The following is a 27,992-nucleotide window of genomic DNA, read 5'->3' as shown; positions in this document are numbered from 1 at the left end:
CAGGAGAAGAGAAGGTGACCATCGAAGCAGCCGCTACACACACACATACACACACGGAATTCTTTCCGTTTGGATGCCATTCAGCATCGAGAAAGATCCGGAAAATAATCTGCCAGTTCCTCTGGGAATTTAAAAATACATTCATGTGAAAGAGTATATTTGAATGTTTTCTATCCATGTAACATTGTGACCAAATATGTTACAATCAAGTGCTATTAACAGGTGGTTATCGAGTTAGCATTAACCACTGGTGGGCTTCCAGTATCGAGGAAAATGTGGAAATATCTAATCGTTACTGAAAATAATCTGCCAGTTCCTCTGGGAATTTAAAATTACATTCATGTGAAAGAGTTTATTTTAATGTTTTCTATCCATGTAACACTGTGATGGGGGTCTCCGTAGCCACATTGGTTGTGCGTTCGCTTAGTAAGCGATCGATCGTGAGTTCAAAACTCAGGACCCTCATTGACCATCTTTGTGTTGTTACAGAATAGCTACGTCCACGCAACAATCATCAGCGATGGAGATCGATCCACGGTCGAAATAAGATCGATTCATCCATACAACTGCTCTGCTCTGCAAGACACATCGGGCTGCTGTTCTATAAATAACTCAACAATGATCAATCAACTGTCTCCGCTGTCCAGTGGTCCCACTGGATAATGGAAGAACAGAAAGAATACTCTTACGCCTAAATGGCTACTGTGTGAATGTACCATATGTAATGTTATAGAAGGAATACTGGCAACTGTGTAATTCGGAAAATTAAATTCCCATATGTTCTACAATTACATAGCGACAAGTGAAAGTGAAAAATCTTGAACGAGAATTGTGTCTGAAAATAATCTAATGTTATAATGATGAGTTTTGTTAGAAATACTGGAAATTTTATAGTAAAAGGTAAATTCAACGGGGTCGATTAGAAGATCAATCAATGAACAGTTCTGCGATTGCACCCATGAACTTGCTCATAGTAAGACAACGTCAATGTTTGAAGGTAGTGATAACAAAAAATAAATTTTGGGCGAGACGAAGTTTGCTTTGAAGTTTGGTCAGCTAGTTTCCATATAAATTTGTACATGTGGCAGCCCTGCGCTGTGCGTGCTTTCGTATCCGAGCGAGACAACATGTTTTTCTTTACATTTGTGTAGACCGCAATGTGTTTCCCTAACACGAACCACACTATCAAGCAGCGTGAAAAAATCGTGTTTGACGATAGGTGACGAATGAATCGTAAGATTTAGAGCCCCTGCAGACTGCAGACTTTTTTGCGGCCGATAGTTTGATCGGTTGACTTAAGCAATATGGAGAGATATGCATATGCATATTTGATCATCGGTGTATTCCCAGGACTCTCCATTGAATGATTTTCTAATAGGCCCTTCAAGGCTAAAACTTGAAGAAAAAGCTCTTTCATAGAAGAAGAACAAATTTGATTGATTTGTTCGATACGCCATAACGGATTCGCGTCCGCTTATTGAGAAAACGATCGTAGGTTTAATCCCACGACTCTCCATTGATCTTCTAAAAGGCCTTTTCAAGACGAGTAGACTTTGGAGTTCAAAGCCTATACAATAGGTATCAATCAATCTTACGATACAAACAAGTTTCCGGGAGTTCACGTTTGCCACCGAGAGAATATAAAAGAGCTCGCCACGAGTAGGTTGAAGCCGGTTCCTGGAAAAACTCGCATCCGAAAACAACTGCAACAGAAACAACCGCTCAGAAAAAGTGTAATTTCACAAGTAGTTCAAAATACTTCTATGTGGCGCGGGAAAAACATCATGGGTATGAATACCTCACAGTTAATTGGGAAAACCGCGCAAAAAAAAACGCGTCAAAAAACCAGGTCACCTAAAATCTACGTAAGCATCGTGATAGAGTGCGGCACTAATTTCGTCATAAGCGCTAAGTTCCGTCGCATACACTGAGTGCCGTCATATGCTCTGACGGAGCATGCAGACGAAATGTGTGCGGATTGAGAGATGTAATATTGCTCTCGTCTTTTGTTAACGCAGTACCCGCGTAAAAAAAACCGCGTTAATTGGAAAATCCGCGTAAAAAAACGCGCTAATTGGAAAATCCGCGTAAAAAAAAGATTTGTTTTTTCATTGGTGTTACGTAAAGTCTCTCGTCTTTACGGATAAATCAGCAACGATTGGGGCATTGGAAAGCAATATTACATGGGCCAGATACCAGTCGAAATGTTCGAAAAAGTGGTACAAAAATGGACTTCTTTCATGGACCGTTACAAGGCAGTCGCGGCCAGTATTTGCAAGAAAACAATAAATGACAGACACCAATTTATTGTTTCAAGTACAAATTTCATTCTCTATTTGTAATTTTGGTGTGTTTTATTTTATTTTTTTTTAAACAAATCTCCTTAAAAGCATCCTTTATAATTCTTATACTTTAGTATTACAAAAATATATATTTATAACATTTCATTTTGGTTGCATAAAACAATGAAAAAAATTTGAAAAAATAATTTCCCTGGAAGAATTTCCTAACAACCGTAGTTGGGATCGGAGAATACGGAGGGTGGTGTTCGTGAGCCAAATATTTCAAGTTGTCGATATTCATCAATACCCTTTTTGTGAAGCGGACTATAGCAAACATTTAGTTCTAACTGTATTATGTAAAAAACAGCTACCATTTCTTCTCTTTAAATACGTCCTTATTTATATTTACGTTTTCTTATTTTGTAAACATTGAAATCATTAATAACCAAGAAGCTTGAGGAAATGACGTCCGGGAATATGGCAATTGTTGGTCAATTATTAAACAAGATGTTTTTGTCACCCAACCTGTTTTCGCCTTCACGCTTTTTCACATAATTGCATGAGAGTTCGCGTGGTTAATGATTTCATTCAATGTAGCACAATTCCGTTAGATACTTCCTTTTATATCATTATACAGGGAGGGTATACAGCTGCTAAGCGAAATTTCGTAACTTAGTAAGAAACAGTTTTGAGTTTATATTTCACTAAAAATTGTAACCAAATTGAACCAAATTGAATAAGATGAAAAATAAAATAAGTTGTGAACAGCACTCCGTGTTTTTTCTTCCTTCTTTCTCATATATACACAACGTACCTCGCCGTCATATTTCTGGGTTTCATAATGGATTACATTAATTGCTAATAACGATATAATATCGGCTAAAGGAATCGTCCGAAATTTTAAAGCTCAATTTCCATTAGTGATTCTAAACTATATCTCTCACGGGTCCTACAAACAGTAACGAATCGTCTCCCTTTCAAGGATTCCAAAGTGATGATTTCCAGCGTCAACGATTCGACTACAATCACACTCAATCCTGCGATACCACCGGGGTGGGCTCGTACGAAGTGGACAGACCGGCCAACTACACGGTAAATTCCACTAGTCGTCTGGCCACTATGCATCGCAACCCCAATCCGGACGAGAGCAACCCGGCGTATCCGAGCAAGTTCATTCTGATGAATGATAATCGACCGAATCGACCCAGCACGAAGCGGGGAAAACGAGCGTCCTCCATTCGCAAGCAAAAGCTGAGGGAGCAGCAACAGATGGGCACTTATCCGGACGATTCAGGGTCGGAACAAAGACAGAATCGGGATGTCCGTTCGACTAGTGGTCAAAACGGTCAAAATGGTCCCAATGTTCCATCGAGACGTCCTAACGACTACGAGCTTGAGATGAAGCGGGAACCGGAAGACGAGCAGAATTTGCCAAACCCATCCTCATCATCCTTTTTGCCGCCTGTTCCAATTGTGCACATTGATGATCTGCTATTGCCGCCGGGTCGTTTCAAACGACCCCAGAGAATGTGTTTCATCTTCAGGGGACTTCCGGGTAGTGGAAAATCGTACCTGGCGCGAATGATTAAGGAGTGTGAGGTTAAGCATGGTGGCCAAGCTCCGCGTGTTTTGAGCATTGATGATTACTTTCTGGTGGATACTGAGGAGCGAGAACCGGATCCGGTCACCGGACGTCCGGTATTGATAACGCGTTCCGAGTATCAGTTCGACGCTGAGATGGAGGAGGTATACATGCAGAATCTGGTCAAAGCATTCAAACGTACCATTACCGACAAGCTGTACAATTTCGTAATAGTCGATTGCGTGAATGAACGGCTGCTACATTATAACGAGTTTCACAATTTCGCTAGAAGCAATGGTTTTAAGGTAAACGTTTGAATAGCAACTAGGGATTTAAACTTTCGAATTTATGGTTTTCCCTTTTCTTAACAGGTATACACATGTACACTGCAAACTGAGGTTGAACTCTGTGCCGAGCAGAATATCCATAATCGCACCATTGATGAAATTCGGAAATATGTCAGCAACTGGGAACTGAGCCCGGACGATCATGTGCAAATCAACGCGAGCACTTTGCTCGATCCACTGGATGAGAGTGCAGTCCAAACTGCCGCCGATATGGATTTGTGCACGGAAGAGGATGATATTCAGCAGACTGACGTGATCGCTCAACAAGATTCTCCGCCAGAGAGAATAGAAGTATGAAATCGATATGTTTCCAATATTTTTCCATACAAATCGTCTGTTCAATATGCCTTAATAGTGTCTGTCTTCTCTGGTAATAAAAAAAATCTTATAAATCAACAGGCACAAAGCGGACTTCAGGATAACGATGAAGATTCCAATATTGATGCGCCAGAGGTGAGATGCTAGCCGTGTATAATGTCCGCAGTTTCTTCTTTTTTTCACAGCCAACATTAGCAACAATGCAACGGAGCGTTTAGATTCAACCACAGCATTGCTTCCCTAAGCTGATTTAAGAGATTTTCCCAGTGCGCTCTATTGGAATTTCCGACGAAATTCGACGAAAAAACTATTTCTTCGGGTTGATGGGATAGAATGAATTATTTTGGTGAACTTTTGCTGCGTTCTCTGCTTGGAAAATTTTAAAAGTTTATTCTAACAAATATAACTTGAATATAACAACTATAAATATACAGCGGGACTGTTGATATGAGGCTTCTATTGTTGCTTTATTAATAGTACCAATTACCTATGCAGCAGACCACAATGTGAGCGGTAAGGGATTGGGATTACCTACCGTCACATGATGATTGTTGCGTGGACGTTGTAGCTAGTATAACACACAAAGAAGGTCAGTTGAGGGCCCTGAGTTATGAGCTCATGATTGTTCCCTTAGTAGCGGACATGCAATCAATTAAGCTACGAAGAACTCCTCAGTTGTATAGTATAGTATAGATAGTGTCAATTAAATTGGATGTTCCAACCTTTTTGATTTTTTAGGATTTTCAGACTTTCCCTGATATCCGAGAAGCACCCCTTTTTCCTGACACTTCTGAAATAACCCTCATTTTAAACTTGATCGGAAAAACAACTGCAAAAAGTTGAAAAATTGTTGAAAAAATGGTTATCCCTCGTTTCGTTTCAAAAATGTTACACTCAAGCGACACGTGTTGATTTTCGTTGGATGTGTCCTGCAGCGAAGGCTGGATTGATTTTATCCACTCAAGATAACCTTCGATTTTCGTTGAACGTAGAACGTTATAATCATTAAATTCGTCAGTAGTAAATCGACTGAATAAAGGAAAAAAAGTAAAAATCTCGAATTATTTTCTTTACATTCAAATGTTTTGAGCCTTACAATTCTAGATAATTTCATGAATGTAGAATATTTTATGATTTGAGGAATTTATAACGATGTTATAATATGTATTCATCTGTAGTTTCGCTTATTACACTAACGAACCACACCGGCTATGGACATAGAAAAAGAGTCTCAGCCAGAGTCTCAATTAAAAGACACAAAAATCGAATATTTAAGATACTTGATAATCTTTACAATCCCAGCAATCCTTGATTTGTCGGATGATGGGTTCCAAGCTAGATCAAATATTTATGTCACACTTTGGGCGCATTGTACAATGCCAGGAATATTTTATGTGATACGTGATACTGGTTTCTCCGATCAACGGTTCTCGATATATTAACGAAAAATCAAACAAAAGTCCTGTTTTTGGTAATTGCCACTAAAGCCAGTCCATGTTCATGAGGACTTTCAGTATTTTCATATCTAGAAATCTTAAATCAATGTGCCAAATTCCAAAACTGTCTGATTTTTCCAGGAGTTGGATAGTTTAATGAGGTTTTTTGGGTTGTGATACAATCATTATACACTACGTAACTATAGAACCACTCATTTTGTCTGATTTCAGGGATATGTAAGAAGTAGGGTGAATTGAAGTATATAGTGTAGTATATAATAACTATCTTCATTAATAAGACTGGTCACTTGATCTTTATTGTTGTGTCCAGGCGCGAAACATTCAAAAAATGAAAATTCCAGTTTTTCATAACTATAGAACCAGATGGCAAAACTCTCACTCCTTTACAAAATTAACGTTAATTTCACATGAATTACAATAAGTTTCTAATTCGTAGGTCATCTTTAGTTCTCAATACATTCAAATAACCCATTCGGAGTGGTTTCGACCAAGCTGCGCTATGTTGTATTGTGTATCTCGTTCTACGCAGAGGATACTACTATTCATGCGATCACTCCCCATAAATTCATGACAGGGTTTTGATTTGGCAAACAAGCTGTTCAGTCCAGAATCTGAAGTCCCTATTCATCAAACCATGCCATGACCTTCCGGACTTTATGAATTGATGCCAAATTATCCAATTATCACATTGTTTTTGATGCAAAAACAGCTGTAAATGATTCTGGAGTACTTCGTTGCACTTCTGACTATTTATTCTTGTTGATGGTAAGCTCTCTTAACCAGGCCATTTCGACAAAAATTTTCCAAACCATAAAAATCCCATCTCTGCGTGGACCAAGATACACACTACAACATGGCACAGCTTGGTCGAAACCACTCCGAATGGGTTATTTGAACAGATTGACAACTAAAGATGACCTTCGAATTTGAAACTTATTGTAATTTATGTGAAATTGACGTTAATTTAGTAATGGAGTGAGAGTTTTTCCATCTGGTTCTTATGTTATTAAACACTGGAATTTTAGTTTTTTAGTTTTTTTTAGTTTTTAGTTATTTCGCAATTTTACATAACAATAAAGTTCAAATGGTCAGTCTTATAAATAAAGATAGTTATTGGGCCTGATCCCGAACGTCACTTCACGGTGAAAACGAAATGAATTGTATGCAATTTGTATGCATTTCATTCCGTTTTCACCGTGAAGTGACGTTCGTAATCAGGCCCATTATTACCTACACTATAGTTACGAAACGCAGTGTAGCAACCTTCAGAATCTCCAAATTCAAATTCCTGAAGTTCAGAATTATCGATGACTTTGTTCAAAAACTCCGGAGTAATCTCAAATCGTTCTTGTCCTAGTCTACATATTCGGTATCAAAAATTTGCTGGTACTAGCTATCGACTTTCTAGTCCTCTAGGTACTAGTAACTTGTCTACTTTGGCTGTGATTTTTGAAACCCATTGGTTCATTTTATTCAGACACATTAGAGTTTTCGGCTGTAACATAGCTGGATTTCACAATAACAGGGTGTCGACTACCTTGAAAAACCTTGAAAATCAGGGAATATCAGGGAATTCAAAACATGTCAGGGAAAATCAGGGAATATCATGGAATTTTGCCGTCAACCTGGAATAAAAAGAAATTCCGCCAATTATAATTTTGATTATTGTAGTAATAAGAAAGTTAATGATACCAAAATACTTGTATTTGACTACTTCGACTCTCTGTAGGTTTTTCAGTATATGTTATTTGCTTTTGCCTGTAGGTGAACTTAGGCTTTCCGAAGGGTAAACAGCGCAAAAGTAGACGGCTTTCACATTCGCGATGTTTTACTGGCATTTTTGGCATCAGTATCTGCCGTTCAACTTCAACCAATTCCCTAGGGTCTAACTAGGGTGTGATAAAATGAGCTTTATGACGATTTTTAGTTCGATGAAACTATGTAAGCTTTACATTACCTTTGGTTTCGGCGAGTCTTTGAGCAAGACTACAAAGAAGATACAGATTGATCTGCATGTCAGATTTTGGGATGAAAATGAGAAGGATTTGGTAAATCTTTACATGGCGTCAATGTTCTTTGGGACATTCTCAAGCATCAGGACTTGCAGCGAGCTTAAAAAAATCGCCAAAATCTTAACAAATCTTAAAATTTCATCTGAGAAGCGAAGCACTGCGTTGATGTGTCCTTGATCTTTCCATCATTGATTCCGATAAAAAATGAAGGGGAAAACGATTCGAGAAGCTTTTGACTATTGACTTTTTGATATTTGACGGATTTTGGTCGTATCAGTGGAGCTCCAACAGGTTTATAATTGAAACAATATTGCTAGCAACATAAATAAGTTTGCTCACTATGATCCGAAGAATGAACGACTGAACCATTTTTGAAAAGGACAGGTTTACGGAAGTTTTACCCAAAACGGTCTTCTGTCTCTCATTGGAAACCTCAACGTTGAGAGGGCTTTTCCATTAGCGAATGTTTTTATGAAAATAAGTGGGAGGAAACGGTTGTGCTATGCGACAAGTTTATGATGCTATACTTAACTTCGGAAGGATAGCATCAATAAAGAAAGACGATAAAGAGCGTTAATAAAACGGCTACGGTAAACAGAAGTGGAATATCTGGAGGTAAAACGGGAAAAATTTTGGAAAACGTGCAGAAGGAAGCCAAAAGATTGCGAGATAAAGCATTTCGTTAAAATCGTAACAGTTTCATGAAATTGATCCAAATCAAAATGAAAATGTCTCATTCTGTACTAGTATTTGTATTAGTATTTGTCCATTTTTTAAAAATCTTTTAGGGCCCTTATCAGTCGTCGTTAAACTCAATTAAAAATCACAAACAATTAATTTATTCTAGAATATCGACAGACGTTCTTAAATTTCATTGTTTAAGCTAACTTAATGTTAGTACTTCCAGAGAATTTAACTACAAGTCTACACCTGGAATTTTTCTGGAAAATTACTGGAAAATCAGGGAATATCAGGGAATCTATTTTCGGATTTTGAGTCGGCACCCTGAATAACACCTTTTTGGCGTAAGAGTATTCCTTTTGTTCTACAGTTCATTCTGGTTTAATTTGAATACTTTTTCTGTTGAGGACACATGAATCGTTCAGACCTTTTATTATTCTTATTCGTATCGAGCAGATTGACCCATTTGAAGGTCTTTTTATCTCATTAGTTTTTCATGAACATACTCTGACTCTTCATGCAAATTCAGAAAACCTTCACAATTTTCCTCTAAAAATCTATCTGTTTCCTTTGTCAATCAGTACACCTTCAGCTATCGCTCATGTTGGTTACTGGGGGCTCCGGTGACTAACCTATCAACAGGCTTGCTTCGACATCCTTCCAAATAACGCCAGTATAAGTGTTTGATTTTGCGAAAAAACAGCTATAGTAGCTAAAAAGTCTGGGTGAGAAATGAGCAAGAGAAGATTCGACTATATCGCAAAAAAAACTATGAAATGCAGTTTCTCTGTAAGCGCAGTACATCTTACCGTCAACATACTGCCAACTGAACTATAACTTCAAATGTACATATATGAATATAGCGGCTGAGGCAGCTCACCTTTTTTACGATAGAACTCGAAACATCCATAAATATGTAGTCTGGCGCTGTTATGCTGTAAAATTATTTTTTATGTACGTTTTCCCATGCTGCTCGTTTTTCCTTCAGAGCTCTATTCAAACGTTTTAATTGTCGTCTCGATATCTTTCTCTAGTGATAGTTTCAAACGGTAGGTGCTTCCAATTGTGTGTCTTGAATGATATCATCCTAATCAAATGCATTGCTTCTGAATCATTTAAACCATATTTATCACATTCTCACGATGGGACATATTGGACAAGCAAACGATTACTATCAGCCGGTTCCTACTCTAGAAAAAAATAATGCAATAAAGCTTCCCACAGATGGCGGTTTTCCGGTATAAAAATTGACATTCTCAGTGCAATTAAAATTATGGTTGTTTACACTCCAATCAACGTTCTACGTTCTGAAGTTGAAATATAGGCAAACCTGTTTTTGTGCGGGGATAGGTACCGAGAACGGTTAGTCCTAGGATAAAACGTATATAGTTTTTCATGTAGATTCGTTTTTCCTTGTTACTTTTCTATTGTATTGAATTTCATAACTTTTTAAAAATTCATATCTCCATTTTTTCGAGTCCGACACAGCACCAATATACGTCAAACTCTGTTAAATTAGAAGTGTTTTTCAATAAAAATATACACAAAAATGTCGTTTTGAGACATAAAAGTTTTAAATATTGAATTCTATCTTTAAGTAAAATGATTTAATAGTGCATTTAAACTGCAATTTTTTTTGTAAATTGTCAATCGATTTTCCAACAACTTTGTCAAACATCATATGTTGATCAGACATCTGGATTTTGAGTTACGATTTATTGTCGGAAAAATCGGAGAGGGTCGGGTTAGCGGTCGGCTGATTTTTCCCTCCTCTCACCTCCCTCTCTAAAGAACTCATACTTGAGCTTTCTAGAGTTGGTCACCTTTTTTTAACAGGACACTACAACACAGAGGTAAGAAGAATTGGCATAGAATTGCACAAGATTTTTAATGCACTTTTTTGGTGCGATATAAAAAAATCGCATAAAAAACTCCCGCACAAAAACAGGTTTTACTGTACACGCCTTTCAAACACATTTGTTGCCAACAGTATTGCATTCGCCACATATTAGAAAACTATGAGCTCATACTTCTACACCTAATATGTCGGATTTTTTATTTTTAATACAGGGTCCATAGCTACGTGCTTTAAAAAAAGTCAAAAGAGCAGTATTATTGATTTTTCAAAAGACAGCATAAGTCATCGCTATTTATTATTCCAACATGAAATGCTTCTTGACTAGTGTTTTTCGGAAGATTAGTCTTATTTCCTTTACGGCCTCAAATGTGATTAACGGATGCACATTGTTTGCCGATTTGGTTTATATTACACTCTAGAACAGCTATACTCAACCTGCGGCCCACCGGGCTCTTTTGGTTGGCCCGTCTGGCCCGTTACCATTTTGTTTGTGTAACATTCATGAAAACTGAAGAAATCATCTAAGTAACATGAGATGAGAATAATGAAGATTGACACATTACACATTAGTTAGTTGTCTAGTTAAGGGGTATTAGTAGATTAAATGTCTATTAAATACATTCAATCCGATCATTAGGGTTATTCTTGTTGACGTTAGTGAATAGAAATGAAAATATGAATATGAAAACATTACCTATTTTTTGACATGAGACTACATACGTTTTTCATTAATGGTACCAAATCAGAAAACAGATTTTTATGAAATGGTTTAAACGTTAATAATTATTTTATCTCTGAACGGTTTGATTTCCAATTGAATCGGACATTCTCTATTTTTTTTCGGTACGTTATACTTTACGGTTATGACTAAAATTAACGAAAATTGAAAGAAAACACATTTTCCTATCGTGTTCCCGTAGCCGAGGTTAAATATTTAAATATCACTGCTAATCAGGTGAGCGTAAATCGGTCACTCGAAATGCAAATGCAGCATTCGTGTTTTGGATAATGTGGGTAGAGAAAATATTGCAATTTAAGCTCCGCTGTATTATATTCATTGAGTATAAACAAGCCATTCGGGATTTCAAATTACATTATTCACAATTCATCAGTCACCTAGCTACCAGACGGCAGCGAGACTTCCGAAATGAGCATTCTCAAGACCAAGTGTTTAGATTACTTTTTCAAATTGGTCTTTTTTAAAGTTAGAGGCGAATAATTTAAAACATCATCATCATCATCATTGAAGTCGTCATGCTTCAACTATCAGATAGCAGTCTTTCTCAATGCTAATGTCACACACAGCGGTTTTGCTCGATTCTATGTAAGAATGAAAGATTGATATCGCACAGTATGGGGCAATTTTGTTTGGCGTCGAACTGCATGCCGTCTGGTGAAGAGTGTCTTTGTATTTTTGCATCACACCTTAATTGAGTTTGTATTGAGGTGTTAATTTGAAATTTCTAAAACGCGAGCTTTTCGTTCGGGTAGCAAAGTTTTGAGCGTTAATACCCCTTTGTCGGTTGAACAAAGTGGTATGTCAATCACTTCAATCGAATGACAGAAGATGTATGAGTAACCAGCATTACTTATTGGCCCAGAATATTTTTTTATAGTTCGAAACTGGTTCTAAAGCAAACAATTGAAATCCAAAAAATCTATCAATATGAGTACCTGACTATGAACAAGAATGAATCATGAATCAACCAACTTCAGCTGCGTCTACAAAACAACGCAAACGGCCGCTGTCGTTTTGGAAATTTCGATGAATTCTAAAAATATATTTTAAATTTATTTGAAACTGAAGGGAGCTTCTGTGAGTTTAGTAGTATGTTTGGGTTTTTATTTGTGTTATGATGTTGTTTTGAATTATAGAGACTTTAAGCTTTCTCAATATACTCGCTTCTAGTATTGAAAAAAAAACAATTCGAAAAACTCAACTAAACAACGCCTTGAGAAATACCATTTGGAAAGCCGTCCGGTCGCTAGCTGAATGACTGATAAATAGTTAATAGCTTATTTGTGATTTTTTCAACCGTTTATTCAATTTTCGAGATTTTAATTATTGTTTCCGGGGTGAGAGTTGTGTTCTTCGGTGGACAACTGAAGATGAAATTTTGTTTCGATGTTATTGCTTTCGTCTCCACCGCCACCACACAATAGTTTCAGTTCTGATTTTCTGTTGCCGTTCTGCGTCTTCTGACATGTTTCGCTTTGCATTGGGAATGTAATTTTGCTAAGTGATATTTAAAAACTACTTGGGTATTGAAGATGATCAGTATTTCAGTTTCACTGCAGCGAGCAATCAACAGTACATGTTAATGCTTAGAATTAATTTGACAATGACAAAGACAACTCCTCACTCAATGAAAGCATTCATTTACCGACCCCTGTCATCACTGTCAAATATCTATATCAATGAGTTTTATTATTGAATCTCTTGAATGTTTATTCTCGCCGGCAATAATTTCGTGGTTTTATGTTAACAATGCGGTTGTGTCTTGGACATCACGCTTTTTTTTTGCGGCCCGCGACATCATGCATAACTCGTGTTTGTGGCCCTATTGAAAAAATGGTTGGGTACCGCTGCTCTAGAAGGAACAAATGGGACAATGATGGAACGATGAACTACTGTTTTTGTAAGTCTCGAAACAGCTGTTTGCCCTAAACTATTAGTTCACAATTGCAAGTCTTCATATGTAACTTTTTTTTTAATTCGTATACTAAACTGATTTTGTAAAGTATCCAAATGCAGTTAAATTCGTAACAGATCTGTTCGTAAATTTTCTCGGACAGTAAACTGACTTCACATTCTGAACAATTCAATTTTCTTCGAGGAGATTCGTCAAAATTGAACATTTTCACTAAGAATAATATATTATACAAGCTCACACCACCTCTCGTATCTAATTTTGGATGGATCCAAAAACTTTTCTTATCGTTTATGAACTGCCAAAACTGGTATGATTACAGCAGATATTGGATCATGCAATAAAGTTCCTAAAACAAGATGCATGATAAATCACTTTGAATTGTATATATAGCTGAACGTTCTCATTTTTGGTTTTTTCTTTCAGTCACTAATTTATAAGAAAGTTATACTGTCAAAAATGGTCTGATATACATTTTTCTATAAAATGTTTATTGTCTAATGTTCACTCTACTCGAAGGCATATATACATATGTTTTTGAAAAGACAGAATTGATTTAACCAAGAATAAATGTATAATTTTCGCACAATATAAGGGCTGAAATCAATTCAAATTAATTTTTTAGCCTGTTTTAGCCTTGGTTTAGCCAGTTGCTAAAGCAATAATTGCATGAAATGCCATTCTTCAAGTCAATTACTTACGTAATTGGAATTGTTTTACGAATAGATCTATAAAAAAACAGCAAGTCTGTATGACGACTCAATTTCAGCTATCTTTCTGTTGCTGCGCACATGTGTGTACATTTTTCGAAAACTGTTCCGGCGTCCTAACATACATCCATCAAACAACACTTTTTAATTTTTTGGTTCTGTTATACGGTATGAATCTCAGTACAGTATGCTTGAACAATAGGTTATTCTGAACCGAACATCGCTTATTATTTAACATGAGAAGAAAGAGCTATCTCAGTACCGGTTTATTATCGATATTGATTGGATATATCCTCTGGGAAAATGATGGGCATCTTCGCACTCAATCCTTCACAGTGCTGCGGTTGCTTGTGCGTGCTTCGACTGTCCAATTCCTCGCACCCAGTGAGAATCGCACTGGGTGTCAAGCATCAAGCATATCAATCTCAAGCAAAGCCTGCGAATGTTGTACTCATATCACATCGAACCGTGACTGTTGTCCGTTTCTAACCTATCAATGTTGGCAAATATCTAGCTTGGATTTTTCACGAGTAAATGGGACACCGATACGACCGAGCAAAACCTAGGTTGGTATCATTCACTTTCTTATTACATTTTATTATCCATTGTGTCTAGGCATAATTCTGTTTCATGTATCTAAGATTAATTTCTTTCTCTGAGCATATAACTTTTCTTTTGAAACATTACAATGGTGAGCTTGTGTCATCTACCAGCAATACTAATTCATTTTTTTCTCTCGTGTTCCACGTTGGCAGCCCGTCTGGATGGCATCAGTAAACCCCCCCGCCGTGCTCCGACGATAGAGGACTTCCTACAGTTGGACGGGGACAACCTGGACGACTACGAGTACGACCGGTACGGCGCGGGTGCGTCATCATCCGGAAAAAAGCGCGTACGCTGGGCGGACATCGAGGAGCGCAAGGCACAGCGCAAGATGCGCAAGATGGGTTTCGTGGTCGGCGTTACCGATTGGTCCCGGATGATGGACCCGACCGAGGGCGGCAGCGCGCTCACCAGAACCAAGTACATCGAGCGGGTGCGTAGAAATTGAGAAGCTGCCACGTTGGGGTGTTATTGGATACAGCAGCCGTAGCAAGATGACTTCACTAGGTGAGTGCGCTTTCTCTGTGCTTTCGTTTTTCCTTCACTCTTTTGGAAAGAGCGTAATATTAACTATTCGGCAAATACATGCTGACAAATCGTATTCACGTAACAGGAACAAGATTTTGGCATTCAATGATAAACACACGGATTTTTTTCCCACTGCAATTCACGTTTGATGTGTACGATGGCATAGGTCAGATTCAAACAGACAGAGGCGATAACTTGAATCAATCATCAAGAGAGCATTAAATAAAAATATTTCCCAATAAGTAATGATGTTGAGCAAATGTGGTACATTTCGTTTTTCTTACATTGGTAATAAGTTCGAGGTTTTCGATTGGTGTGTCAATTGTTCGGTTACATTCTAAGCCACATTCTACGTATTATTGATAAGACTTATTTCAAAGGAACCATAAGTATATTCCAGATTACATCCTCGTATGTCTTTGTACGTAAGACTTTCTAAGTTAGTCGTATTCCAACAAGCTATAGTAAAGTTGCAATTTTGATGATTGGTGGAGTGAATAGAATGAGTTACTCTGCCGGCGTGTTGTCTGTTTTCTAACTAAAAGCGTAGCAAAATATGGATTATAATCATGATTATAATGAATAATAATTTAACTAGTAATGTTGAGTGCTTCTTACTGATCCGAAATTCCTTCTAATCAAGGTTGCTTTTGAAATACATCGCGTGATGCTTATGTTTCTTCACTGGTTAATCTGGTATAATCTCAAGTTCTATACCCTATTATCAGAAAGTACCAGGAATTTTTAAATAAAACAAAAGCCCTAGAGGCGAATGAACTGTAAAGTTTAAAGCCTCTTAAAAACAAAGAAAGAAGAAGTAAAACAAAATAGAGTTGAATTTCGGGCAAATTTATTTTATCTCCTCCTCTCCATCCCTGGTAGGCCGACGATGGGATGGCCTTTAGTTCCCTCGTTGCATTTTCTTTGATCTCCTCGATCGACTGATATCTCATTTCACGAAGTGGCAACATCAAATAGAGGAACAAAAAAAAAGTTGCACGGGGCCATATCAGGCGAATACGGTGTTTTTTTTATCCAAAATATATATTTTTATTAAGGCTCATATGGCGTCAGCCTGACGGGCCGGGAGTTCAATATTTCGACAATGTTTGCCTTACAGCTATGTTAGTAAAATGTAACCGATTAGTCGCGGTTGGCTCGAGGTTAGTATTACAAGTGTTCGCATAATTGGGATGTTGCAGGCTCCAATGCTCTGTACGTGTGCCCCACACGGGATACTTCCTATTGGGATGCAGCTGACCATTAATCAGCAACGCACCCCTAGTCTGTACCCCATACCTAGCGTGGTACGTCTTTCTCGACTCGAGGAATCCAGGATATTGTCGTTTTCATAATGGAACGCAATATTTCAGGATACGTTAGTTCCTAAATTGGATTGTTCGATTATTTATCAAATGAAGTTTCAATTTCATATTTTCAAGTCGAGGGTAAATATTTCAGATAGATATGCGAATCTACCTCACCAGAATATACAGTTTAAGGCAAAACGATTCAAACAGACTTTTTTAACAGCATATAAAAATTTGTGTCGTTGATATGAATTGTTTGAATATTGTGCTCGATAATTTCGAGAAAGTCGTTCACGTTTTGGTACAGTTTAGCTATAGAAGTTATTGAGAAAAGCAGGGCAACGCTAGTTTGTGCTGAAAAGAATGAATCACGGCTCAAACTAAATAAAAATTTCAAAATCATGGTTTGATTTTCTATTCTGCTAAGATATTTTTAACAAAATTCGAACATATAATTGTTTGCTAACAAAAAGCATTTTAGAATGAACATAACAGTCCTACATAACATCTCACACTTTTTTATACTTGCTTTGGCATATTCCTCTAATGTACGAAAGAGTGAGTGAACTGTTTAAAAGAACTAGTTAACTTAAGTGAACGGTTGGTCACTGAACGGTTCATTAAAGTGAACTGTTTTGCCCATCTCTAGTTGTAGTGATTGGACATAAGCCGAGATAGCACGCGAATGAAATCACGACCCACATTCAATCCCTTGAACCATGCACTCGTCGAGACCTTAGGGATAATCGTGTGTAACCAACGACCAAACTCATCTTCACTCCACATGCGCTGCCAACTTACGAGCGTGTGCTGACGAGGAATGTGGAGAAATTCATTATAAGCAATTTGCCTTTCAAAAAGTGTGCCTTCTGAAGCGCCCACCTTAGCTAGCGAGTCCGCTTCCTCATTCCCCGGAATCGAACAATGAGAGGGAACCCATGCTAAGGTAATCTTGAATAATTTTTCGACCAAAACACTCAATAGATGTCTTATTCTTGTTAGGAAATAAGATGAGCGTTCATCACTTTCATTGAGCGGATTGCTTCTAATGAGCTGAGACTGTCTGAAAAAAATAAAATAATGGTCGATGGGCAGTGTTTCAATGATCCCTAGAGCATAGTATATCGCGCCCAGCTCAGCGACATACACGGAACAAGGATCTCTGAGTTTGAAAGAGGCACTGGGATTTTCATTGAAGATGCCGAAGCCAGTGGACCCGTTTATGTGTGAACCATCAGTAAAGAACATTTTATCAGATCTAACTTTACCATATTCTGCTGAAAATATCGGCGGAATAAAATCGAGATTATCTGGGATTCCATGGATTTTTCGTCGCATGGACAGACCAAAAATGACAGAGGAATTGCAAAAGTATGGGAAGCAAACTTGGTTGGAGATGCCTGGTGTTTGTTCGATGGTATTTACTTGATTTTTTTTATTAAATCGTTTATTTTTATAGGCTCAGCTACATAAGTTTAAAGGAGCCAAACTCCTATCTGTATTGTTACAAGTATGTATAAACATTGTTCATTAATTCTAATGTTAATGAAGTAGAGAACCGATTATTCGCGGTTTGCTCGAGTTTAGAGGGTAACATATTTTTTTCAGGAAAAGGAAGGGATATAAGGATATGTTGACAATGTTCACACTAACATTCATACTCACATCCATCACACTCAATTCTTAAGCCTATCTTATATCTAATATGTATTTACATTTCATCTCGCTATGTTCTTCTTCAATGGCACTAACGTTCCCAAGGTTTGCCTTCTCAACGTAGTACTACTTGCGTCATTTTTATTAGTAAATAGTTGAGATTTCTATGACGAACAATACGGCATGAATGTATTCTCGAGTGGCAAGCTCTAGAATACGCGTGACTACAGTGCAAGTCAGAAGGGTTTCTTCAACGAAAAATATCTTGCATAAACATTAGACCAACGAGACCCCGTCACAGATACTTAATTCATTATGAACATCATTTCTTATTTGGTTTAATATTTATGAACATGCGACGAAACAAACAGAGGGCGCGCTCGAAGGATTTTTATGTTTATCGTATGGTGATTTGACATGGTCAAGAAACGCCAATTCAAGATATCGTAAGCTGTGCCAACAATTTATGGTCGACATATACGCGAAGGTAGAGATTGAACGACTGCAATTCTTACTACACAATCAACAAAAGCGGTGCGAGGAATAATACATTTACTTGCGAGACACTATCATGAGCAACGCCGACACAGCTTTAGTTATAGCCAGGCCAAAGCGCAATGTATTGTCATGACATTGCGCGTGTGTTCAAACACAAAATGAAGTTCGATCGTATTCGTCCCCCCATATTGTTGGTTGTATTCTGTTGAATGGAAAAAGCGCAATTTTGCATTCTGTTCAAGCTCAAGTCCAATCGAGTTGAGCAAATGTGACAACCTTGCCACGCAATTCGACGTAAACAACATTGGTCTCCATGTTCCATTTCTATGAAGCAAAAATAGTAATGGTTTTTCGGGTAGAATAAACACGCAAAATTTAGCATTCAAACACATTCAAAACAAATTTAGCATCCAAACGAAATCGAATAATAATTTTCATTCAAATTTCAACAATTTAGAATTATTTCCGGAATTATGCCGATCAGATAGAGAGTAAATTGAACCACAAATACGGATGACTTATTTTGACCATTGTTTCGCGATAAGGCGAACGAATTTAAGAGTGTAAAAGTCGATTTCGATCGAATTGTAAAATTCGATCACTCATATGCATATATGAATATTGAGTTCTGCAAATCGGCGAAGAGTAATAAAAACATCCATGAATAAAGGAAGCAATATGGCTGTGTTTCAAACTTAGATTACCGACGTGAATACTCCTCGATTGAATGACAACGATGAAATAACGCGATTCCAAACAGGCCGATTAATCAGCTCCATTGAAGTTAGCTGGCGTATCGCTGTTTTCCAATTTATGAATGAGACCAAGCTGTTATAAACTAAGCCATGTTGAAAATCACATGCACGTATTTTCTAACAAGGCGACAGCAATAAATATTGATTTTCTATATTTCATTTTTTCTACTTTACGACAAACTTATATTACTTTTTTCAGTTGACTTTTAACTTTTAAGAGATCAAACATATCAGCTACGTTAATGAAATACACCAAGAAACATCATATAACCTTTCGTTCAAATCATTTAATTGATAAATATTTTAAAGATCGTTAAAATATTCAAACACACTTACAATACATTAGTGTGTTTTATTCAACACCCAAAATATTCACTAGAAATAATTTATTTGGCAGAACAACGTTTGCCTGGTCAGCTAGTAAGGATATAAGGACAATCACACACGAATGTCGATAGCATTTAGGAAGACATATATTGGGGACATGTAATCAAGGTCTAACCGAGCCAACACTCTCACTGGCACATTGGGCTGCCTTCCTCTAGCCCAAAGAGAGTTTTCTAAAATCGATCTGGCAACAAGATACACCTCGCACGACCAAACAACGTGTTCGATGTCGTGGTAACCTTGGCCACAAGCACAGATATTGCCATCGGCAAGATTAAAACGAAAGAGTAACGCGTCTAACGAACATTGATTGGACATGAGTCCAGAGAAGGTGCGAATAAAGTCCCGACTCAAGTCCAGACTTTTGAACCATGGTTCGAGGCTAACCTTAGGGATAAACGAGTGAAGCCACCGACCCAATTCATCTTCGTTCCACTTACGTTGCCAGTTAGCGATAGTATTTTTACGGAATAAAGAATAAAATTCATTGAAGGCGATTTGACTCTGATAAATATCGCCTTCAATTGCACCTACCTTTGCCAATGAGTCAGCCCTCTCATTACCCGGAATTGAGCAATGTGAAGGGACCCAGACAAAGGTAATGACATAACAGCATCTGGTTAAAGCATTAAAAATTTCTCGTATTCTCTCAAGGAAGTACGGCGAGTGCTTTTCTGGCCTCTCCGAATGAATAGCTTCGACAGAGCTAAGACTATCCGTTACAATGTAATAGTGTTCAACAGGTCGTGAGGCGACGCTGTCCAGAGCCCAGTGTATCGCTGCCAATTCAGCAATATACACTGAGCAAGGATTCTGAAGACTGTGGGAGGTGCTAAAAAATTCGTTGAACACTCCAAACCCTGTGGACTCATTCATAGAGGACCCATCAGTAAAGTACATATTATCACAATTGATACGCCCATACTTTGCATTGAAGATCGTAGGAACGATCCCCGATCGATGATAATCTGGAATTCCATGGATTTTCTCCTTCATGAACAGATCAAAATGTACAGAGAATTGATGTAGTCAGGAAAACAAACACGGGTGGGAGTGTATGAAGAAGGATCAACCTGCATGGAGATGAATTCATGATATGAGGTTCATAACCTTACACCGGATGAGGAACCGAAGAGATAATAAATTGAAGCGATCTTTTAGTGGGAGTACGCCTGCCAAAACCTTGAGACTCATGGTATGCGTTGATGGCATACATCCCAACGCAATACGGAGACAAAGATACTGAATTCGCTCGAGTTTAATGAGATGTGTTTTGGCAGCTGATTGAAAACAGAAACTGCCGTACTCCATCACTGAGAGAATAGTTGTTCGATACAACATTATAAGATCTTCTGGATGGGCTCCCCATCAGGTGCCGGTAATTGTACGAAGAACCACCAGTTTATTCTAAAAAACCACCATCTCTGTTTTTTCCGTGGAGAATTCGATCCCTAGCCCAATGGCCCAGGTTGAAAAATTGTTCAAAGTATCTTGTAAGGGTTCTTGCAGGTCAGATTCGTTTGATTTTACGACAGACACCACTTCATCATCTGCAAGTTGTCTTAGGTTGCAATTTTGTGTAAGGCAATTGTCAATATCGCTTACATAGAAGTTGTACAAAAGGGGGCTTAAACATGGGTCCTGGGGGAGTCCCAAGTAGGAGATCCGACTTACTGTCGAATCCCCATGAGAAAAATTCAAATGTTTCTCACAAAGCAAGTTATATAGCATATTATTCAATAGAGGCGGCAGACCCCGAGAATGGAGTTTGTCTGACAGGACCTATATTGAAACCGAAACAAAGACCCCCTTTATGTCCAAAAATACCGAAGCCATTCGTTTTTTTTTCGGCATAAGCCATTTGAATTTCTGAAGAAAGCAACGCAAGACAATCATTCGTCCCCTTGCCCCTGCAGAACCCATATTGTGTATCTGAGAGTAGGCCATTTGTTTCAATCCATCGATCAAGGCGAAACAAGATCATTTCCTCCAACAATTTCCGAATACAAGACAGCATTGCTATTGGGCGGTACGAATTGAAGTCGGACGCGGGTTTTCCGGGTTTTTTGAATAGCTAACCCGATTGAATAAATTCAACAAGCGATGTTTCGCCACATCAGGGAGGTTTTTCAACAAGTTGACCTCAATTCTATCCGTTCCTGGAGCCGAATTGTTACAAGAAAGGAGAGCAAGAAAGAATTCTACCAGCGAAAACTCGGAATCAAGATCGTACCTATCTTGTGGTATATCTCGAACAATTTTTTGCACAGGAGCGGAATCAGGACTAACCTTCCGTGCAAAATTCAAAATCCATCGATGTGAATATTCTTCGCTTTCATTCGTTGAAGAGCGATTTCTCATGTTTCGAGCCACTTTCCATAATTTTTTCATTGACGTTTCTCGTGACAAAACTCCCACGAAATTTCGCAAATAAGCACGTTTTTTCCCTTTGATCAAGTTTTTAAATTGATTTTCAAGGTCCAAATACGTTTGAAAATTCTCAATGGTTCCACGTTTCCGAAAAGCTTTAAATGCGTTCAATTTAGGCTGATAAAGCTTGGAACATTGGCTATCCCACCATGGATTGGGAGGCCTTCGACGAATAGTGGAGCCTGGGATGGGTTTCGTTTGAGCGCGAACCGCGCTGTCATAGATCAAACGAGAAATGAAGTTATACTCCTCCAATCGCGTCCGCATATTTTTTCCAGTCAATGTGTCTTGTGAGATCATATGCCATGTTTATAGATTCAGAAGAATTCGACCCAATGGTGATGTAAATTTTGATTGGCAAGTGGTCACTACCGTTGGGGTCCTGGATTACATTCCACTTGCAATCTAACGATAGTGAATTCGAGCAAAGCGAGATGTCAAGAGCACTTGGCTTAGCAGGAGGTTTAGGTACACGTGTTGTTTCTCCAGTATTCAAAACGGTCAAGATTTGAAGATTTGGTGTGAAGATTTGATCCACAAGGTCAGTCAACTTTATAAATCCCGATTGGGAAGTTGAACTGGACGGAAAAACAGGGACAGTTGGGGTTTTCGATGTCCCCTCGAGTGCTGGGCCATTCGAAGGTGAATTATTCCCACGGAAACCAGGAGGAACCTGATTTTGCATGTCCGCTGCACTCGATTTTTTAGGCATGCTAACAGGGGGTATAACCGGAGGGGCTTGTCTTTGAACTTTGGGAGTGGTCACATTTTTGCGCCGGGGATTCCCTTGGAAAATGAACGGTGTACCCCCGTTAGCTGTGTCCGCTTCCATTTCGTCAACGGGCAACGTGGCGAAGGCATTTTGTGTGTTGATTGGTTGTTGTTGTTGGGCCAGTGGAGAAGCGCCCTTTAAAATATCCGCAAAAGTGCGTTTTGAGCGTTCCTTCAAAGAGCGCTTCTGTTTCTCCCAGCGACTCTTGTAAGTTTCACAAGCTGAGAGCTCGTGTGGGGATCCCCCGCAATATGGACATTTATGCTCAGTCGCACTGCAGGATTTCCCCTCATGTTGCTCTCCGCAAGTGGCACAGCGCTCCTTGTTGGCACAATAATCTGAAGTGTGACCAACTGACTTGCATTTTTGGCAAGTCATGGGCTTTGGCACGAAGAGTCGCACAGGCAGTCTCAATTTGCCCACCATGACGTAGTCAGGGAGAGCGGAACCAGCAAAAGTTACTCGAAACGAGTCTGACGGCGTGAATTTATTTTTTCCCTCTTCTTGGGATACTTTACCTAGTTGGCGGCTGTCCAAAATTTTAACGCCCACCAAAGGGAGTCTTTTGAATTTACCAACTCCTTCTTTTATCATTTCGCACGTCAAACCCGTTTCAGTTACCACCCCCGAGATTTCTACGTCATGGGAGGGCACGTAGACACGATATTCTAGGGAGAATCTCTCGTCGATCACAATTGCATTTGCATGTTTCCGATCACTCACGACAACACGCAGTTTGTTCGGTCTAACCTTAGAGATTTCGACCACGGAGGAGTAATATCTTGCCAGATCTTTCGAAACCTGAATGACATTAATACACTATGATACACTATGAACACACGCATACAACACGATGATGGAATCGATGACGATGATAAAGCACACACAGCGATGATACGGCACACGCACCGCACCCGCGGTGGAGGACTTCTTCCTTACGCTGGTTGTGATTGCTGCTCTCCTCATTCGCGCAATACAGAGAACCCCGTTAGGGCGAAATAACTTCACCAGCCACGAACTGATAACGGTATAATATCCACTCTATAACAGACGCGAACAAATTTGCGACCGATGTCTTCGGACTGCGCGAGCTGAATGAATAATTTGTTTGTATTGATTAAATTATTGATTGAATGAAACAATTTTCGAATGCAATTGAATTCAAAACATTTGCTTTGTAAGTAAAGATTTTGGACAAATGTCAAAAATACCCCTGACTTGCGTTTGTTTGCAATGCTGATGTCCTCAGGCACCTTGGTTTTCAAATCTGTGTTAGGCAACATATTTCGGTGGGAGCAAACATTCTCCCAACATACATGTATTCGCAATGCAGATTTCCCCAGGCTGCTCGGTTTTGACGTCTGTGATGGGGGAAACGTAAATCGGGCCAATCAAAACGTGACAGAGTGTTTAGATAACGCTTCACATTTCACAGTTATTCAAAAATTTATCTAATTAAATATAACATTTTATTAATCGTGATCGATGCGTAGAAATATTTCCTATCAATTGATGCAAACATCTTTCCGATCTATTAAGAAATGTTCGAGTTATAAGCATTTGAAATCTTCATTGTTTCCTGCATGTTCTGTGTTTAGGTTTTCATTTTACCCCCCAAATATTCCGGTTAGACGTAGTCCCACGTCAAAATTTTTTCAGGCGAAGTGGAACGTTGCGGTCGTCATGTACGATGACTGACAGGGAACCAGCTACTTCACGACCCCCACCTAGGACGTAAGTTCCGACGTGAAGCGAACACCTACACCACACCTAGATCATGTCGATAAATTTGATAGAATGTTTCCGTTTTCTCTACTGTTTTTCTCAAATCCATTTTCTATTCTGAAACACATGTGAGTTAATAATTTAATATATTCCGTAGGTACATATTAACATGTCGATGAATAAGCAAATATTAGGCTGTCAAAAAAGTCCTGCGGTATTTCCGCGAGGTGTCGTTGTAGGCGCGTAGTTCTAGTTGTATTCATTGTATCGAGTCATACTATAGCTTGTTGGAAAGGTATTTTTGCGCGCTATAATATAGTCCTTGACAGTGTATTGTTTGATTAAGTCGTTCGTGAGTTATAAAGTCGCAAATATGAGAAAATCCGACATATTTTACAGTACTACTATGACAAAGGCAAAAATGCATCTCAAGCTGCCAATAAAATTTGTGCAGTTTATATGGACCCGATACAGTTTCCATTTCCACCGCACAACGATGGTTTCAACGTTTTCGTTCTGGTGTAGAGGTCGCTGAATTAGCCGAGAAAGACCGGCATAGTAGCAGCCGTAGCATCGGCCAAGAGCTGGGGATAAGTCATCAAACCGTTATTAACCATTTGAAGAAGCTTGGATTCACAAAGAAGCTCGATGTATGGGTGCCACACACGTTGACGCAAAAAAACATCTTTGACCGTATCGACGCATGTGAATGACTGCTGAATCGCAACAAAATCGACCCAATTCTGAAGCGGATGGTGACTGGCGATGAAAAGTGGGTCACTTACGACAACGTGAAGCGCAAACGGTCGTGGTCGAAGCCCGCTGAAGCGGCTCAGACGGTGGGCAAGCCCTCATTAACGGCCAGGAAGGTTCTGCTGTGTGTTTGGTGGGATTGTCAAGGAATACTCTATTATGAGCTGCTTCCCTATGGCCAAATGCTCAATTCGGACCTGTACTGCCAACAACTGGACCGCTTGAAGGTAGCACTCATGAAGAAGAGGCCATCTTTGATAAACAGAGGCCGCATTGTCTTCCATCAGGACAACGCCAGGCCACACACTTCTTTGGTGACGCGCCAGAAGCTCCGGGAGCTCGCATGGGAGGTTCTTTTGCATCCGCCGTATAGTTCGGACCTTGCACCAAGTGACTACCACTTGTTTTTGTCCATGGCGAACGAGCTAGGTAGTCAGAAGTTAGCCACAAAAGAGGCCTGTGAAAATTGGCTATCCGAGTTTTTTGCCAATAAGGAAGCGAGCTTCTATAACAGGGGTATTATGAAGTAGGCATCTCGTTGTGAACATGTCATCGAACAAAACGGCGCATATTTGACTTAAAACAGATGATTGTAACTAATTTTATGAACAAATGAAAATTCAAAAAAAAAATACCGCAGGACTTTTATGACAGCCTAATATTAAAACAAAAAAAATCTCAGTATTTTTCAAATGAAGCCTGGTATATTTTGAATGCGCAAAATAGTCAACGATGAAATTCTGCTTCCAGCTATCAATTTGTAAACTGATACTCTTAGTAATCTGCCAATTCAAATTGTATCAGCACGATGAGATAAGTTGTCATTGTGGCAACAATCTGTGGATGGAATGGAAATTTATTCGAAATTTACTCGGATGAGATTAATGAAGTTTTTGCAAGTATCTGAAAATAAAGTTAGTGTTATGATTTCGATATTACCGAGTAAATAAGCGTGAAATCAATAGTGCAGAGGCCATAAACTTCTATCTTATAGTTATGATGCAACATCTCTAGAGAAAATAATTCGATCTGTGAACGAGAGCAAATACATATTATTTAATTCTCTATGATAGAGTCGTGGCCAAAGGCTTTAAAAATGCCATTATTAATTTTTTCTCAGTCTTACGACGTGTAAATTTGCCCGTGGCCACGACTACAATAGAAAATTGTATGCCGTTTACGCTCAATTCAACACGCTCATCGATATCCGATTGAAAGAATTCATTTAACAACACGCCAGTTTTTTCCGCCTGGAATACATAAGTATTTAAAGTAATATGTTATCATAATTACGTTTCACTTACCCTTTTCGCCATCTGAGCACAGAAAGCTACCGTGTAGTAAACCTGAGTTGTGCATAGTAGAATAAAAAATATAGCACCTGCCAATTCAAAGTATGCTGGTTCTTGATGAAATTGAACAGCTTCTATCAGCATGATATAGTTGTAATATATCTATTAACAGAGATAGAGATTAGTTCTCATGAGTTATCCTTAACAGTTTCTCATACAATACCTCTGCAATTGAAACAATAAATTGAAACAACATGATAAATATCATCGGTCCAGCGAGTACATCTGTCAGTCGTTGAACTGTTTCATTGATCGTACGATGCCACTGACATAGACTGTTTATTTCCTTGTCCAGTGTTTTACATATCTTTGTCTTCTCGTCCTGATTTTGCTTCCAGTGCGAGTGGTTCACATCAAGTTGACTCAACCGTTCATTAACTTTGGTAACACGACGATTCACGTTCCGGTAGAGCGTTGAAGCTACAAGGGCCATGCCTTGGAACGTGTTGCAAACTATCATCAACGGAATTGTGTAAGCACCGTTCAGGAGCCAGGCCACAACCATTGGGAACGGCATATTTCTCGTTTCCGGCAAGAACATGCTGAATGTTGCCGCGAAAAGAACCAAATCAACGATGATAATTTTGTGCAGAAACATCTTCAACAGTCGTCTGTCGAGGAGACACGGTTCGTCGACTAATGCGCGGTACAGTTTGATAAATGTGTTGAGCACGTGTTCTATTTCGTTCATGTTGATCACTGCCGTGATGTACGACGAAGCGACGATCATGTAGCACACACAGATTTGACAAATCAACAGGGAATTACTCAGGTATGATGTTTGATACATCATATCGAGCTGGCTAATGTAAGTTATGGGTGGAAGCACAATACTTATTGTGGTGAATATGTAAGTTTTAAGTGCACGCCATTTGCATCGCCGGAAATGTTTCACTTTGGAGTCGTAGAATAAGGAACTGAATCCCAGCAGTTGTATCGGTAGAAGTATAAATTTCATAAGAATTGCCATAATTCGATGGTTTGTGAGCAATGCCATTGCTGCAATTGCGGCGGTAGTGGTTTTCTGAGAGTTCCATTCCAGCCCATTGTCCTATTTCGGTCGTTATTCCGTTATGTCGTTACTGTCGGAAAAGGTGCTACTCGGATTGATGGAGAAGTGATTCAACAATGGATTCACAACGGAAACCCGAATAGTGAATTAGGGTGTGATGTTTATTTATTCATTCGGCACTCAATTAATTGAGTTCAATGTTCAGAGTTTCGTTTCACCTGCATCAAGAAGGACATCAATCAAGACGCAATATTTTTGGTTCAGAGTTTTTATATCGGAAGCTGCAATATCATGTGTGAATAAAATGTAATCG

General features: G+C 38.8%; 2 protein-coding genes across 4 annotated transcripts in view; one reads left to right on the top strand and one right to left on the bottom strand.

Moving 5' to 3' along the window:
* The window catches only part of LOC129773002 (uncharacterized), a 28,627-nt gene extending 13,011 nt beyond the window's left edge, over positions 1–15,616 (top strand). The window contains exons 4-9 of one of the 3 annotated variants that reach the window (XR_008742660.1): positions 3,265–4,169; positions 4,236–4,502; positions 4,611–4,664; positions 14,413–14,464; positions 14,654–15,008; positions 15,115–15,616. Coding sequence is in view for 2 of the 3 variants with exons in the window: in XM_055776549.1 (XP_055632524.1) it covers positions 3,265–4,169; positions 4,236–4,502; positions 4,611–4,664; positions 14,413–14,464; positions 14,654–14,949 (1,574 nt within the window). In the remaining variant the exon portion in view is untranslated. Of the gene's footprint in view, positions 1–3,264; positions 4,170–4,235; positions 4,503–4,610; positions 4,665–14,412; positions 14,465–14,653 lie in introns of all 3 variants that reach the window. The other 2 variants (XM_055776549.1, XM_055776550.1) reach the window with 2 other exon arrangements.
* Positions 15,617–25,958: 10,342 nt separating this feature from the next.
* On the bottom strand, positions 25,959–27,474 carry LOC129773005 (putative gustatory receptor 28b). The gene is made up of 5 exons (XM_055776552.1): positions 26,831–27,474; positions 26,620–26,769; positions 26,497–26,565; positions 26,255–26,344; positions 25,959–26,152 (listed from the first exon to the last, which is right to left on the bottom strand). The coding sequence occupies exons 1-5, from the start codon at positions 27,458–27,460 to the stop codon at positions 26,090–26,092; spliced, it is 1,002 nt and encodes a 333-aa protein (XP_055632527.1). The 5' UTR covers positions 27,461–27,474; the 3' UTR covers positions 25,959–26,089.
* Between the last annotated feature and the right edge of the window lie 518 nt (positions 27,475–27,992).

This window comes from Toxorhynchites rutilus, chromosome 3 (assembly GCF_029784135.1).
Source record: "Toxorhynchites rutilus septentrionalis strain SRP chromosome 3, ASM2978413v1, whole genome shotgun sequence".
Taxonomy (NCBI): domain Eukaryota; kingdom Metazoa; phylum Arthropoda; class Insecta; order Diptera; family Culicidae; genus Toxorhynchites; species Toxorhynchites rutilus.
The sequence above is the reverse complement of the archived record's forward strand: the minus strand, read 5'-3'. Positions and strand labels throughout refer to the sequence as shown.